The 18236-nt window shown below is 43.1% G+C and overlaps 1 protein-coding gene across 1 annotated transcript in view; it reads left to right on the top strand.

The window, feature by feature from the left end:
* LOC136583292 (vomeronasal type-2 receptor 26-like) overlaps window positions 1-18236 on the top strand; it is a 61644-nt gene that overhangs the window by 7973 nt on the left and 35435 nt on the right. The window contains exon 5 of the mRNA XM_066584272.1: window positions 12900-13067. Coding sequence (XP_066440369.1) covers window positions 12900-13067 — 168 coding nt within the window. The remainder of the gene's footprint in view (window positions 1-12899; window positions 13068-18236) is intronic.

The following is an 18236-nucleotide window of genomic DNA, read 5'->3' on the forward strand; positions in this document are numbered from 1 at the left end:
AGATTTTTTGTTTTGTTGGGTGTGACACTGCTTCTGGCACCAGAATGTATCATAATTAGGTTGCTTGCAAGAATGACCGAACTGGAAAATATTTAACATATCTGTTTTATGTAGCTTAAAATCAGATTTTAAATACATGCTTTGAGTGTTATTAGTAAATAGATTTGATATATATCTTATACCTCTCTCTGCCCATGGGCTTAACTGTAGACCTGGAATAAAATAGTCTACGGTTTAAATGGGGATCTTTTTTAGTCTGTATGTCATTGTTTTGTCCAAGGTTTGTAGTAACCTCTTCCAAGACTCAATTGTTGCTTGCATAGGTAGAGATAGGGAGTGGATGTGAAACAGCGGTACACACACATAGATCAGGAGAGATAGGGGTTTGGATTCAATCATTTCCAATTACAGCTAATAGATAAAGGTGGTTTGAACCAAGCCATGGATTGATTTAAGGCAATGGAGCAACGGTATGCCTCAAGATTGGGAAGAACGACTCGCCCTTGGGACTTATGGAGGGCTAGAATTGAAAGGAATACACTAGGTCGTTGACCAGACATAGTTGGTCAGTTGTCTTTGGAATTTTAACATTATTGTGTGAGGGACAGGCACTGGGAGAGTTCGGAAGTAATACATCAGTTTTGGGAGGATCATCATTTTATATAGAACCATAAGAAAGATCCAGGTTGCTTGTTGCTTTTTATACAAGTCTAGTTTGCTTTGTAAGGCCTTAAATAGACTAATTCTGTAGGGGGTGTCAAAGTTGAATACTTACATACGGGATGCTTTTGTTTTGCCATTGAAAGGAAAATTCTTATTGTATTTCTCTCCTTAGCCTTTTACTTATGTGTTCCCCTAGGATTTGTGATTTGGAAATGTTTAGTTTGTAATAGGAGACTCCTGCAAATTGGAAAAGGGGTTTGTATGCTGTTCGGAGGGAGGACATAGGATTGTTTAGTGTTAACAATATGTTGTCTGTGAAAAGGCTTAATGCTTCCAGAGGCCTGCATGTACTCCATGAATGTGGGGGTTCATTCTGATGTGTTCTGCTAGTAGCTTTATCACTAAAGTGAAAAGCAATGGGGAAAGTGGACAACTCTGGCGAGTGACATTTGTAATGTGAAATGGTTCATATAGGGTACCGTCCAGTAGGACTCTGGCCAAAGGAGATGTCTAAAAGTGCTCTGATTGCTTTAATGATATTACCTGCAAAGCCAAATTTGTCAAGTACCAAGAAGGCAAAGCCCTAGTGGAGTCTATCAAAGGCTTTTTCCGCATCTAGGGCTAGTAAAATGGAGTGAGATGCATCTATCTTTGCTAGGAGATTTAAGACCCTTCCTGTGCCATCAGAGGCCTGTCTTCCATTGGTGAAGCCAACTTGGCAGGGTCTTAAGAAGCCTTTGGGCTCTGATTTTAGCGTACATTTTTGTGTCACAATTTAATAGGGATATAGGGTGAAAATTGGCTGGGGAAGAAGGATCTTTGCCACCGTAGCCTCAAGCATCTCTCCTGGGAGTTTGCCTAGTTGAATACCTTGGTTGAATGCAGGGATCATGTTTGGGGCAAGGATGGGTGCAAATAATTTATAATGTTCATTTGAAATGCCATCTGGCCTCGGAAGTATTTGGGTTTTTTAAATTTTAATGGTGTCCAGGGTTTCTACAATTGATATTGGTTCATTTAAGAATGCATTTTGGGCCACTGATAAACAGGGAACATTCAGGTCTCAGAGGAATTTCAAGATTACTTGTGAGGTCGGCTGAGGGGTGGAATCATCTTTCCTGAGATTATATTAATTTTTATAAAATTGGCAAAAGACCTTGGCAATCTGCTTGGGATGGGATATCTTTTCCCCTTGGCCATAATGATGGGATATGTAGGAAATTTTTGCTTTTATTATTCTTTTCCTAACTAGGTTTGCCATCATACAGGAAGGTTTGTTAGCTGAGGCATAGCTTCTATTTAATTTTCCTTAAGGAGACTGTGTAGTTTTTGCATGAAGTGAAACAATCTTTCATGAGCATCAATCAAGGATGAGCCATGAAGTACTAGCTCAGGGTTTACGATTTGTGCAAGTGTGTCATTGACCTAGGCCATGTTCTCCCTCTTATGTTGAGCACTCATCTTAATAAGAATCCCCCTAATGAAAGCCTTGTGTGCGTTCTAGACCATGAGTGAGCTCACCTCTGGAGTGGAATTAATATCAAAATATTCAGACAGGGTCTCAGATATAGTCATAGTAATGGGGGTCCCTCTTCAAGAAGAGTTTGTTGCTCCCAAGAGAATGTGGTAGAAATCAGGGCATGATCAGACCAAGCTGCAATATTAACCTTGGCATCAATTACATATGGGAGAGTCCATCTGTATACCAGAACTAGGTCTATTCGAGAAAAGTCTTGTGGCATGGGTCATAAAAGAAATATTCCCTGGCAAAGGCATTTAGACCCCTAAAAGTGTCATATAATGCTTCCTTTTAGAGCCAAGGAAGCAAGGAGGAGGCATTCCTAGCTGGGTTGCCTGAAGAATCTATGAGTCTGTTCAGGAAAGATCAAAATCCCCACATAAAATCAGTCTACCCACTTCACGTCTTCTTAATAGTTTTGTTTAAAAATCAGATTTGCGCGTAATCATTTAGTATCATAAAAGGGATGGAGTTTAATGCCCCTGAAAGGATTATATATCTGCCTTTAGAGTCTAATTCTTGGTAAGACACTTTGACTTGAATAGTGTCCCTGATAGCAATCATTCCTCCCACTTTTTTAGTGGACTGCAGGCCAGGTAAATGTTAGGGAATGTTTTATGTGAAATTCTTGGACCTGTGGAGGCATCAATCGGGTCTCCTGAAAACATAGAATGTCAGTATTGCCAGCGAGAGTCTACTTCCATAAAGATGAGCGCTTGAATGGGGAATTCAGCTCACTAGCGCTTATGGAAAGGAGCTAAATAGCAATATCGTACAATAATTTTGCTGAAAAATAATGTGGAATCGATCGGATGTCTTCTCAACATTGAGTGTAAAAACATATGTGTCGCATCAAACATTAGGTTAAACAAATACATTTCAATGTCGCCTAAGTGCCGGGGGGAGGCAAGAATTTCTGGGCTCTCAGGCTGCAGCACCCTTTTTGGGTACGAAAAAGGGCAACAAGTCCTAGCAAAATTTGGGCTTATTCAAGTGAGGATGCAAAAGTTCACCTACACTGGAGCGATGATCAGGCTCTCATCATGTGGATAGGCTTTAATATCCTTAGCCTGCTGGTATTCGGAGATTCAATTCTTCTCCAGGGCTCTGGGTCCTCTGGTAGTAAGTGGGGGTGATGTGTCAGTTGGATGGATGCCCCATGTTTTAACAGAGGATCTGTGTCATCGGGTTTCATGATCATGTGAATGGCACCATCTTTCCGATTAATAAGCTTCGGGGGAAAATCCCATTTGTAGGGCACTTTCTCTAGGCGAAGGGCACTGGGGATTCCTGGGAATTTCCCTCTTGCCTATATGGTGACCTGTAATAAGTCTATATAGAGATATATGCCTGCATAGGGGGCTAGTAACTGATTTAGCTTGTGGGCTGCTTGCATTAGAGCTCCATACGTGTGGAAAAATTAATACGAACTATCACACCTCTTGGAACTGCTGTGGATATGAATTGAGGCTTATGCAGGCTGTGGGCTCAGTCAATTGTCAAGTCCATAGAGGATGCATCGTACGGTATTGTTTTCAGAAGCTGCTGGAGATATTTGGAGATTTCTGATGTAGAAATAGATTCCGATACTGCCCTAAATCTGACGTTATTACACTTTGTTTTCCTACACCGAGCTAAGATTGCAAAGGCTCATAGCTATCAAAATGATAGATACCCCCACAAATGACCCCATTTCCAAAAATACACCCCTTATTGTATTCAGTAAGGGGTGTCATGAGTATTTTGACCTCACAGTTTTTTCTTTAGGAGTTAATGTATTTTAGAAGAGAAAATATAAAATTTCATGTTTTTGCAAATATATCATTTTAAAGACATATTTTTTATAGTGCACATGAAAATGAGGATTTATACCACAAAATAGATACACCTGTTTGTCCTGTGTTCAGAAACATACCCGTTGTGGCCTTAATATTATGACTGTATGCACTACAGGCCCCAAAGCAAAAGGAGCAGCCGGTGGCTTCAGAACAGAAGTTTTCCTTGAAGACATTTTAGGCCCCATTGCAGTCTTGTAGAGCTCTTGAGCAGCCAAAACCATAAATAAACCCACAAATTATCTCATTTTGAAAACTAGACCCCTAATGAATTCATCTAGTGGTGTACTGCGTATTTTGACCACACAGCTTTTGAATGAATCTAGGCAAAACATTTACCAAATTGTGTCATTTTAAAAACAGTTTTTTGTACAGCACACACAAGAATGAAGACTTTCACCCCAAAATGGATCGCTCTGCTTGTTCAATGTTCAGAAACATGTCCATTGCAGCCATAATCTACTTATAGGACACATGGCTAGGCCTATAATGTATTTTAGGGCACAACTGAATAAATTGCAAGCCCCTTTGCTCACTTGTACAGAAAAAAATGGACTCCTTAAAAATAATCCACCCCCTCCACACTCTTTTTGGCATTCCCTAAATCTTAGATAAAAGTAATAATGTAAACTGCGTGGTATGTCTGAAGACAGGGGTAATTACGGAGGCTATTCTCCATTAGGCCCTTTTATTTTGCTTTTTCATTCTTAGTTTATGAGGTTTCCCAAATGTGGCTGCACTCCACATACACCAGATATATTCTATTTGCAAATAACATCACCGATCGTGGACCTTGGAAGGTTAAATAGTGCTGCGATGTCCCGTAAAGATTGGTTTCTCAGGGGACATCCCACCACCATGCCCTGTTGGAAGTCTGTTAACTCCACACCTGGTGGCATTCTGATTGTTTCGGAGCATCTGCCTGTGTGATTCTCTCCTTTATACCTATTGGTCACACATCCAATTTGCATATCCCCTAGCCTAATAGCAAAGGATTGTTGGATGTCCCAATATTGTTGTCAACATAGTGTATAGCTGCTGTCGCTGCATAAGACTGGTCTTTTCCTTGCAGTTTGTTAAGTATCAAAACAGATTATATCTGGCAATACTGTAAAAAATGTGAAAGTAAAATGTTTAAAAATTTGTTGGGCTTTGTAGGTATTTGCAGGATAAAAAAATGGAATCTGTTGGGGCAAACATGTTAGTATATAGTATTGTTTAGCAAGTATAGCTCCATACTAAATACATACTTCTATATCATCACCAGCTGAACTCCTTCCTCCAAAGGGTAGTTTTTAACACTTCTTCTGGAGACACAATCTACTTTAAACCCAACAAACAAGTTCCAACACGTTTGGATATCCTAAAATATATCTACACATATACAGCAAGATTAGTAAGAGTGAAGGTTGGAAGTTATGACGAGATATCTACTTTAGGACACCCCTACAAAAGCCTCAAGAAGTCTAATGTGTGGACTGCAAATTTCCAGGAGGTATGGTTATAATAAGTGTGCAAATATATACATATTAATTTATTTTCAAAAGTATTTACTCCTGTTTGAGTTTGTTGTATTTTATATATGTTTGTGTTGATTCCAGCTATATTCTATTTAGCTCAGCTCATGGATGTGAATGCACACCTTGCTACACTGAGATCCATTGTCAACATAGAAAGGAGTTTGCTGCTCAGAGAGTAGGCACTTGCGGGGTTAGATGTGGTGGTAGATGGCAGTGTTGGAGAGCAGAATGATCAGGCAGCTAGCTGAGTAATAGTTAGAATGAGGCGTAGAGGGAAAAGATACAGGGAGGCTGGTCCTGAACTGGTACACCCCAACAAGTTTGCAAAGTTGGCAGATGGGAGGTATACCATTACAGGATTAGCACTGCTGCAGCACGGCATGCCCTCTGACCGCCAGTGGGATGTCTGCTCTGGTAAGAAGAGGAATAAGAGTGCAGGGCAGGCTAGACAGGTCCCGGTAGTGGGAAAGTCAATTAAGGATGGACTGCATCTCAATGGGGAGCTGTGCTGGGGGAGAAGATGCTTAGAAGGTTGGAGAAGTGTTTAAACTAGGGACTGGATGGAGGGTAATAAGAGAGACAGAGGGAAAGACAGGGACTGGGACAAAGTAATGGAAGAGAGGGTAGAGCAATGGGAGGAGTTAGTACAGTTAGAACAGGCAAAATAGCTAATAGGGATACACTTAAAATAAACAAATAATCAAAACCTTCTAAACTGTCTGGTGACTAATGCTAGAGACATAGTGGGAAAAACAGAGACCTGGTTGGATGAAAGCTGTGAACGGGTGGAGAACCTAAAAGGTTGGTCTGTTCAGAAGGAATTGTAAAAAAGGAAAGGGGTAGGAGTTTCTTATTGTGTAAAATCTTGTTTAAAGTCCACACTGGGGGTGAAATATATGGGAGGGAGATGAACATGTGGAGCCTCTATGGATAGAAATACATGGAGTGAAAAACAACAATGAAATCCTCATAGGGGTTTTCTACAACCACCAAATATAACAGAAGCTACTAAAAATATATTACTAAGGCAAATAGATGATGCTGCAAATCCCAATGAGGTAATTATTATGGGTTCCCTTAACAGCCTGGATAAAAACTGGGAAGCGAAAACCTGTGGATCTCATAAAGGTAACAACTTTCAGTCAATTACTAGAGGGACGGATTTTTTGTACTTAATATTAACCATTAGACCAGACAGAATAACAGAGGTGCAGGTTGAGGGCTCCTGGGAAATAGTGACCATAATATAATACATTATAACTTGTGTTTCAAGAGAGAGTTTTATAGGGGAGCTACAAAAATACTAAACTTTAGGAAGTTCAGTCAGCTCGGAGATGCTTTAAACCCTATTGACTGGGGCAATGTCCTCAAAAATAAGAGTTCAGACAATAAATAGGAAATGTTTAAAAACATCCTAAATACTTACAGTGAGAGATTCACACCTTACAGGAATAACAGGGTTGGGAATAAGAGACAAATAATGTGGCTCAATAAAGATGTAAAGGGCGCAATAAACAGCAAAAAGAAAATGTTTAAACTACTAAATCAAGAAGCATTAAAAACGTGTAGGGAAAAAATAAGTTCTGTAAACATCAGATAAAAGCAGCAAAGATGGAGACAGAGAGACGTATTGCCAAGTAGAATAAAATTAACCCTAAACTGTGCTTCAACTTTATAAATAGTAGAAAGATTAATACTGAAAGTGTTGTCCCTTTAAAAAAATAATGTAGGAGAAATTTTAGAGGGTGATGAGGAGAAAGCAAATCTATAAATTAGTTTTGTAGTTGCAGCCTCTTCCCAACGGGTCCGCGCATTTACGCGGCATCTGCTATACAGTAATAGCACTCTGTGGTCGTCTGCTGAGAGGCATCACTTGTTGCTTAGATACGGCGTCGGCCCATTGTGAGTTTGATACTATAATGTATTATGTCATCATCATTATACTTGGGCCTATTGCGTTGCTTGAGTGCGCATGCGCAGGATTTTCCAACTATCACAATACTTCGGAAGAACACGGAGAGCTGACAGGGAGCTGACTGGAGCCGGGAGGAATTCTCCCCTCGCATGAGAGGCGGGGATCTGGCTATATAAACCTCAGCGTTCCTTATGCCTACCATCTCTACATTTTATATCTGAGCCACAAGGGCTATATCTCGTAGTTAGCAACTCTATCCTGATGAATCAGTCATAAGGGTATCTGACTGAGGAAACGCGTAGATAGAGACAGAAAGTTTTCTCATAATCAGCCATGGCAATTTTGAATATCAGTTGACCTGTATATAGAATAGGGGAGTCGGGTGGAGGTCATTTATCAATTAGGACTATTCCTATTTAGATATGAGCTTTTAGGGGCTTAGTATTATATTAAGCAGATATATGTGGCTATAGGAGAGAGAGCAATTCTATGTGGGGTACAGGCGCTATATATTCATGACCTGTGCTACATATCTACCCACTTATTGTTCTCTGGTTGACAGACTTTATATTGAATTGCTGCAACATCTGTGGCATGCTGCTTTAGAGAAAATCTAGGTGCTGCAGCATTATGTAGCTGGTTTGGTGTGACCTTATCTTAGGTTATGCATCAGTAGCTGTATATATCTGCAGTGGTTTACCTCCAATAATTGGCCACTATTCATTTATCCATCTGAGGATATCAATATCTGATGTCACTTATGGAGGATTAACCCTTTCAAATCCACTGTCTAACGACATTATGATTTAGGGCTGTACAGCTCCGATGTTGGAAGACATCCATCGGGGTTCTCTTACTGTATATTGCCAGCCTCTCTGCTGTCGGAGCCTATCCAACGTGTCACCTCATGCAGTACTTGCGTTATCTATCATATAGCGCCGTTGTATGATGGTAAAAAAAGAGTAAGCCCCCCTAGGAAAACCAGGATACAAATTGGATTGGAGAAGTTTAATGCAGAGTGGTGGGGTATAATTACCAACTGACGCTGTGTGGCCTCAGGGGTATGAATATAATGAAGACACAGACCAAGTTGAATCACACAACATATACCCACTAGTAATAATGTGTCACTCTATTGATTTTTTCCATCCCTCCCCTTCATATCTATCTTTGGTGTTAGTCAACATCCTATGAGGTAGTAGGAATTTATTACAACAAATAGAGAGAAACTCAAGTTTATTCTGGAGCATAATTAGATATAAATTTGTATTTAGACACAGAGCCTTTAGCACAGTGCTAATATCAGTGCTATACTCTGATTACAAACAGGGTTATACTACTCCTGCTGTGTATGCTATTTGTGAATCCACTCCAATTGATATGGCTTTATAACCAACAACAATAAACTATTGAGTGAAATATAGTATAAACTATAGACTGTTCTCTCTTTTGTTAGATTACAGTAGGAATTATCAATTTATAAGAGTATTAGTTTTTATGCGCACACGCCTAGACATTTTTAGAATAAATCAATAAAGGTTATATTTAAATTAAGTTCTTTTCAGTGATAAATAGTTTTGTAGTGATCCGGTTCAGGTTTGGAGCCTCTTGTTGCAACTGGCGCTGATTGGTAGCATAGTTAGAGGTCCGTACACAGAAGCAGCTATTTTAGTTAAGAGGAACAGGTGGTAGCGTAGTTAGGTGAAGCCAGAGGTCAAAACACAGGAGCAGCTATTCTTGAAGGTGGAACAGGCACGTAGAGGAGCTTGACTATAGGCTGAGAGTACAATAATCATGCAGTGAGGAAATGGGAGGCCAGGTTTATATCACATATCTAATCAAGGGAGGAGCCAGTCATGCAGACAAGAACTGGACTGCAGGAGCAAGGACTAGGATAAGTTTCTGCAGTGGAGTTGTCCAGAAAACTGAACAGCTCAGTAGGCAGAACTGCCACTTGTAGCACAGGATTTCCTAAGTTAGAGTCCTGAAAAGTTTTTTTCCAGTGTTTTCACAGAAGAAAATGAAATATTAATTAAATGCAGAGTTGTAAGGGAAATTTCCACTAAATGTCACCAGCCTAACCCTGAAAGAAGTACAGAGCCATGTTAAAAAGATTTAAATAGACAAATCACTGGGTCCCAATGGTATACCCTCCCGGGTGTATTGGAAATAAAGTAATGTGACAGATAGACCCTTGTTCCTTGTATTTAAAGACTCAGAAGTGATAGGGACTATTCCATTGAAAGCTACAGGCTAGTAAGTCTTACTTTCATTGTTAAAGGAGGTAAGTTGTAGACTGGATCGGGGAAGGTCATTGGATCTTGTGTTTCTGGACTTTTTTAAAGCATTTGATACTGTGCTGCATAAAAGTTTGGTATATAAAATGAGAATCCTTGGTCTGGCTAAGAATGTGTATAAGTGGGTAAGTAACTGCACAGTGATAGAAAGCAGAGGGTGTTCACAAATGGTACATACTCTGATAGGGTCATCGTTACTGGTTTTGGGCCCTATTCATTTTAATATATTTATTAATGGCTTGGTAGAAGGATTGTACAGTAAAATTGCAATATTTGCCAACAATACAAAACTATGTAAAGAAATTAACACAAAAGAAGACACAAAGCGTCTGCAAGAGCATCTGAATAAGTTGGGGGCTTGGGCAAAAAAGTAACAAATGAGGTTTAGGAAATATATGTCATCATTACACACTAAATGGGAAACCACTGGTGAACACTAACATGGTAGAGGACGTGGAGAGTTTAGTTAACTGTAAGCTTAACTGGTGCAACCAGTGTCAGGCAGCTGCTGACAATATGAATCAGATCATTGGGTGAATCGAAAGAGGTATAGGGGCTACAACATTGTTCTTCCTCTTCACAAGTCTCTGGTCAGACCACACATGGAATATTGTAGACACTTTTGGGCAACTAAAATAATTAACTGAATAGGTACACTACAGTCTCTAGAGAGAGGGTATTAACATTTGGATTTTTTAGTTCAAAAAAGGCACTGAGGGGTGACCTAATAACTATATATAAATATATCAGGGGCCAACACTGAGATCTCTTCCATCATGTATTGATAACCAGGACTGTGACTTTAACAAGGGTGCATTCTCTACGTATAAAGGAAAGAAGGTTTCTACATTGACAGAGAAGGGGGTTCTTTACTGTAATAGCAGTGAGAATATAGAACTCACTACCTGAGGATGTGATGATGGGAAATTCGATAAAAGAGTACAAGAGGGGCCTGGACGTCTTTCTTGAGTGATACAATATTATATGTTATAATCACTAATTACTTCAGAATGATTGCTAATTCGGGGATTATTCTGATTGCCAGATTGGAGCCAGGAAGGATTTTTTTCCCCTTAAATAAGGAAAATTAGCTTCTATCTCATTGTATTTTTTTCTTGACTTCCTCTGGATCAACATTGGGAAGATGTGGGGGTAATAGACTGAACTAAATGTATATATGTCTTTTTTCGGTCTTGGAATCTATGTTACTGTGAAGTACAATTTATATGTTCCATGGAAATATACTTAACTGGCCAGAACACTTATTGACTCAGTTGGGTTCCACATCTCAATCCTGCAAGGTTACTTTGGCTTCTCATACGCCGCCAGGGACTCCAAATGTTCAAGAACGTGTCGTGCATGCTCTTAGACCAGCTAGACAACTCCTCAAGCTTAAACATGAAATCAACCTTCACTTTCCATTGTGTCAGTGACAGCAGAGTTTTTTGAAGCCAATGAAGAGGAATCAAAGCTTTAGCAATGTCCAACAGAAAGGCTATTAATTTATTTTTTAGAGGATAAAATATTATGGAGGCTTTCCATAGAAACACCATCTCTGGTGAAATATTCAGGTATAGTGATATTTTCCTCAGCAATCTCTCCACCCTCTGTCAAAAGGGTGCCAATATCGGGCACTTCCACAAAATGTGTAAGAAGGATCCTTCCTTTCCATCAGAATTCCAGTGTCTCCCATGGGAAGCCAATTTGTAGGCACAGAGCCACTGCGGGGTCTTATACCGTCTTACTCACAGTTTGTAGTGACTCTACTGTGATAAAATTCATGGGGATAGACCAAAGGACGTGGTCAGGATTAACTCAAAGAGAGAGCGAAAAACAACTTTCAATACGGGAACAATATGGGAAGGGAAGTGAAAAACCAGGTAAAAATATACAGCTTATTAATATATTTGAGGACATCACTATTAGAAGTGGAGAGAAAGAACAAAGACAAAACATTTAGAAGGAAAGTAGATGAGGATTAGGAAGAGACACCGATTACAATCTAAAATGTTTTTACACAAATGCACAGAGCATGGGAAACAAACACAGAGAACTGGAGCTCCTAACACAGGAAGAGAAATATGAGGTCATCAACATCACGAAAACTTGGTGAAATGACCCACATGATTGGAATACAAGGCTTGAATGATCCAACTTATTTATAAGAAACAGACCTAATAAAAGGGGAAGAGGTATTGCGATGTACTGTAGGAAAACATTCATCTCCAGAGATTCAAGCTTCAGAGCATGGCAGTTCTGTAGAAACTGCTTGGGAAAGAATACAAGGATAGAACAACAGAAAAGATACTAATGTAGGCATTTACTATAGGCCGCCTGGACAAGCAGAAGATATTGATGAACTCTTTCTACATCAGATGGCCAAGCTCTCAAAAAAGCATGACATGGTGATTATGGGAGATTTTACCTATCCAGACATTTGTTGGGAATCTCTCTCAGGTAAAAGTAATGGATCCAACAAATTCTTATCCGCTCTTGGTGACAACTTTATCTTCCAAAAGGTCAAAGAGAAAACAAGGGGATCTGCTATCTTGGACCTAATTCTTACCAATAGGGAGGGAATGGTTGAGGAAGTAAGGGTGTCTGGGACCTTAGGAGGCAGTGATCATGATATCCTCAAGGTTGGATTTCAGAAAGGCAGATCTCAATGAACTCAGAAAGAGTGTAGGAAGAATACAATCACTGGATGTTCTTAAGGACAGAAATGTCTAAGAAGGTTGGGAACTATTGCGAAATGAGATTCTGAAACCACAATCGGTAACAGTCCCTAAAAGAAGGAAGAATGGGACGCATTTAAAGAAACCAGGATGGATGAACACAGAACTTGTACACATGTTAAAAATAAAGAAAAATATGTTTATCAAATGGAAAGTGAGGGAAATATCTAAAGAAGAATATAATGGGGTCTGCAGAAACTGTAGGGCAAGTATCAGAAAAGCTAAATCTAATAATAAATTGAGGCTTGCAACAGAGGCCAAAAGCAATAAAAAAGGATATTGGGGCTATGTCAAGAGCAAAAGAAAAACCACAGATGCTATTGGATGCTTACAAGATGAAAATGGTAAATTGGTTAAGGATGATGTTGAGAAGGCTGAACTTTTAAATTCCTATTTTGTTTCTGCTTTATCTCAGAAAGTAGATGGAACATCAACTGATCTTCCCTGTGCTATTGGGGGAATAAAAGAATACAAGCTATCTATAAGCACAGAGATGGTGAGGAAACATTTAGCTAACTTAAATGATTTCAAGTCTCAAGGTCCAGATGCATTGTATCCTAGGATACTAAAGGAAGCAGTGGAGGTAATTGCTAAACCGCTCGCCATAATCTTTAAAAATTCCCAGAGAACAGTAGAAGTCTCAGAATATTGGAAAAGGGCAACTGTTGTCCCCATCTTCAAAAAAGGGAAGAAGGTGGATCTAGGCAACTGCAGGCCTATGAGCCTGACTTCCATTTGAACAAATTATTAAACAGCATGTATGCAAGTACTTGAATAAAAATAGAGTAATTAATAGAGATGAGCGAGCACCAAAATGCTTGGGTGCTCGTTACTCGAGACGAACTTTTCGCGATGCTCGAGGGTTCGTTTCGAATAACGAACCCCATTGAAGTCAATGGGTGACCCGAGCATTTTTGTATTTCACCGATGCTCGCTAAGGTTTCCTTGTGTGAAAATCTGGGCAATTCAAGAAAGTGATGGGAACGACACAGCAACGGATAGGGCAGGCGAGGGGCTACATGTTGGGCTGCATCTCAAGTTCACAGGTCCCACTATTAAGCCACAATAGCGGCAAGAGTGGGTGCCCCCCTCCCAACAACTTTGTTTTCTGAAAAGCCCTCATTAGCAATGCATACCTTAGCTAAGCACCACACTACCTCCAACAAAGCACAATCACTGCCTGCATGACACTCCGCTGCCACTTCTCCTGTGTTACATACTGCCCAAACCCCCCCCCATGACCCAGTGTCCACAGCGCACACCAAACTGTGCCTGCCCAGCCTTAAGCTGCCCTCATGCCACGCCACCCTCATGTCTATTTATAAGTGCGTCTGCCACAGGAAAAGCAGGCACACACTGCAGAGGGTTGGCATGGCTAGGCAGCGACCCCCCCATAAAAGGGGCGGGCCAATAGTCCACAATGCTGTACAGAAGCAATGAGAAATCCAATCCTGTGCCACCTCTATCTGGAGCTGCACACGTGGGCATAGCAATGGGGAACCTATGTGCCACACACTATTCATTCTGTCAAGGTGTCTGCACGCCCCAGTCAGACCGCGGTTTTTTATAAATAGTCACAGGCAGGTACAACTCCGCAATGGGAATTCCGTGTGCACCCACAGCATGGGTGGCTCCCTGGAACCCACCGGCGGTACATAAAAATATCCCATTGCATTGCCCAACACAGCTGAGGTAGTAATGTCGTGCTTAATGCAGGTGGGCTTCGGCCCACACTGCATGCCCCAGTCAGACTGGGGTTCTTTAGAAGTTGACACAGATGCATTTACAACTCCCTGTGTACCCACAGCATGGGTGGGTGCCAGGAAGCCACCGGCGGTACATAAAAATATCCCATTGCATTGCCCAACACAGCTGAGGTAGTAATGTCGTGCTTAATGCAGGTGGGCTTCGGCCCACACTGCATGCCCCAGATAGACTGGGGTTCTTTAGAAGTGGACACAGATGCATTTACAACTCCCTGTGGACCCACAGCATGGGTGGGTGCCAGGAAGCCACCGGCGGTACATAAAAATATCCCATTGCATTGCCCAACACAGCTGAGGTAGTAATGTCGTGCTTAATGCAGGTGGGCTTCGGCCCACACTGCATGCCCCAGTCAGACTGGGGTTCTTTAGAAGTGGACAGATGTAGGTTAAACTCCGTGTGCACCTACAGCATGGGTGGCTCCCTGGAACCCACCGGCGGTACATAAAAATATCCCATTGCATTGCTCAACACAGCTGAGGTAGTAATGTCGTGCTTAATGCAGGTGGGCTTCGGCCCACAATGCATGCCCCAGGCAGACTGGGGTTCTTTAGAAGTGGACAGATGTAGGTTAAACTCCGTGTGCACCTACAGCATGGGTGGCTCCCTGGAACCCACCGGTGGTACATAAATATATCCCATTGCAGTGCCCTACTCAGCAGAGCTAACGTCACATACAATACAGGTGGGCTTTGGCCCACACTGCATGCCCCAGTCAGACTGGTAATATGTACCGTAACAGTAACCTCGTTGGTGGTAATGTGGTGGTGACTGCGGACCTAGTAGCACGGTTTTATGTAGTTGGTTTTCGGAATGTGGCCATGATTAAGTGGGCCGTGGCGGGGGGATGGTGGTGGTGCTCTCTTGTAGTGTCTTTAAAGGTCAAATTCTTGGACTGCCACCAGACGGACCAATGCACAGGTATTTGCCAAGAATGTTTTCATTGTTGGAGGAGGAGGGGGATGTTTTGGAGGCACTATGTGTCCTCTCCACGTGTCCGTGGTTATATGCACCTTAACAGTAACAGCGTTGGTGGGAAATGGCCTCGCCGCCATCATGTCTTTGTGAAGCCTCTGTTTCCACACCCCAGTGACATACCATTAGCTGCGGTATAGGCAGAGCCCAGAATTATTCACATTTCAGCGGTAGTATTAGGGACAGGCCCCACTAACATATCACTAGCAGCAGTATAGGGGGAGCGCAGTCTTAGTTCCATTTCAGTAATAGTAGCACTCAAGACAGGCCCCAGTAACAATTCCGAAGCAGCAGTATAGGAGGAGCGCAGTCTTAGTTCCATTTCAGTAATAGTAGCACTCAAGACAAGCCCCAGTAACAATTCCGAAGCAGCAGTATAGGAGGAGCGCAGTCTTAGTTCCATTTCAGTAATAGTAGCACTGAAGACAAGCCCCAGTAACAATTCCCATTGCAGCAGTTTAGGGAGATAACAGTCTCTTTCACATTTCAGTAGCTGCAGTATAGACAAGGCCCCAGTTACATTTATGTAGCAAAAGTGTAGGCCAACCCCACACACCTTTCTGTACCAAGAGTGCAGGCGAAGAACATAGAAATTACTATGATTACACTGTAGGTGAGGGCCCAAAAAAATTGGTGTAGCAACAGTACTAATGTACCTCAGAAAAAATTGGCCATGCCCAACCAAGATGGCAGGTGAAACCCATTAATCGCTTTGGTTAATGTGGCTTAAGTGGTAACTAGGCCTGGAGGCAGCCCAGTTTAACGAAAAATTGGTTCAAGTTAAAGTTTCATCGCTTGTAAGAGCATTGAAACGTATAAAAATTGTTCTGAAAAATTATATGAGTGAGCCTTGTGGCCCTAAGAAAAATTGCCCCTTCGGCGTGATTACGTGAGGTTTCAGGAGGAGGAGCAGGAGGAGGAGGAGGAATATTATACACAGATTGATGAAGCAGAAATGTCCCCGTTTTGGATGGTGATACAGAACGATGCTTCCATCCACGGGTGCAGCCTACGTATTGCTTAGGTATCGCTGCTGTCCGCTGGTGGAGAAGAGAAGTTTGGGGAAATCCACGCTTTGTTCATCTTGATGAGTGTAAGCCTGTCGGCACTGTCGGTTGACAGGTGGGTACGCTTATCCGTGATGATTCCCCCAGCCACACTAAGCACCCTCTCTGACAAGACGCTAGCCGCAGGACAAGCAAGCACCTCCAGGGCATACAGCGCGAGTTCAGGCCACGTGTCCAGCTTCGACACCCAGTAGTTGTAGGGGGCAGAGGCGTCACGGAGGACGGTCGTGCGATCGGCTATGTACTCCCTCACCATCCTTTTACAGTGCTCCCGCCGACTCAACCTTGACTGGGGAGCGGTGACACAGTCTTGGTGGGGAGCCATAAAGCTGTCCAGGGCCTTAAAGAGTGTTGCACTGCCTGTGCTGAACATGCTGCTCGATCTCCGCACCTCCCCTGCTACCTGGCCCTCGGAACTGCGCCTTCTGCCACTAGCGCTGTCGGAGGGGAATTTTACCATCAGCTTGTCCGCCAGGGTCCTGTGGTATAGCAACACTCTCGAACCTCTTTCCTCTTCGGGAATGAGAGTGGAAAGGTTCTCCTTATACCGTGGGTCGAGCAGTATGTACACTCATTAATCCGTAGTGGCCAGAATGCGTGCAACACGAGGGTCACGAGAAAGGCATCCTAACATGAAGTCAGCCATGTGTGCCAGGGTACCTGTACGCAACACATGGCTGTCTTCACTAGGAAGATCACTTTCAGGATCCTCCTCCTCCTCCTCCGCCTCCTCCTCCTCAGGCCATACACGCTGAAAGGATGACAGGCAAGCAGCATGGGTACCGTCAGCAGTGGGCCAAGCTGTCTCTTCCCCCTCCTCCTCATCCTCCTCATGCTCCTCCTCCTCCTCCTCAACGCGCTGAGATATAGACAGGAGGGTGCTCTGACTATCCAGCGACCTACTGTCTTCCCCCGCCTCCGTTTCAGAGCGCAAAGCATTTGCCTTTATGCTTTGCAGGGAACTTCTCAAGAGGCATAGCAGAGGAATGGTGACGCTAATGATTGCAGCATCGCCGCTCACCACCTGGGTAGACTCCTCAAACTTTCCAAGGACCTGGCAGATGTCTGCCAACCAGGCCCACTCTTCTGAAAATAATTGAGGAGGCTGACTCCCACTGCGCCGCCCATGTTGGAGTTGGTATTCCACTATAGCTCTACGCTGCTCATAGAGCCTGGCCAACATGTGGAGCGTAGAGTTCCACCGTGTGGGCACGTCGCACAGCAGTCGGTGCACTGGCAGATTAAACCGATGTTGCAGTGTCCGCAGGGTGGCAGCGTCCGTGTGGGACTTGCGGAAATGTGCGCAGAGCCGGCGCACCTTTACGAGCTGGTCTGAGAAGCGTGGGTAGCTTTTCAGAAAGCGCTGAACCACCAAATTAAAGACATGGGCCAGGCATGGCACGTGCGTGAGGCTGCCGAGCTGCAGAGCCGCCACCAGGTTACGCCCGTTGTCACACACGACCATGCCCGGTTGGAGGCTCAGCGGCGCAAGCCAACGGTCGGTCTGCTCTGTTAGACCCCGCAGCAGTTCGTGGGCCGTGTGCCTCTTCTCTCCTAAGCTGAGTAGTTTCAGCACGGCCTGCTGACGCTTGCCCACCACTGTGCTGCCACGCCGCGTGACACCGACTGCTGGCGACGTCCTGCTGCTGCTGACACATCAAGATTGCGAGACAGAGGTTGAGGAGGAGGGTGCTTTAGTGGAGGAAGCATACACCGCCGAACATACCACCACCGAGCTGGGGCCTGCAATTCTGGGGGTGGGTAGGACGTGAGCGGTCCCAGGCTCTGACTCTGTCCCAGCCTCCACTAAATTCACCCAATGTGCCGTCAGGGAGATGTAGTGGTCCTGCCCGCCTGTGCTTGTCCACGTGTCCGTTGTTAAGTGGACCTTGCCACTAGCCGCATTGGTGAGGGCGCGTACAATGTTGCGGGAGATGTGGTCGTGC

The sequence above is a fragment of the Eleutherodactylus coqui genome, chromosome 1, assembly GCF_035609145.1.
Source record: "Eleutherodactylus coqui strain aEleCoq1 chromosome 1, aEleCoq1.hap1, whole genome shotgun sequence".
NCBI lineage: Eukaryota > Metazoa > Chordata > Amphibia > Anura > Eleutherodactylidae > Eleutherodactylus > Eleutherodactylus coqui.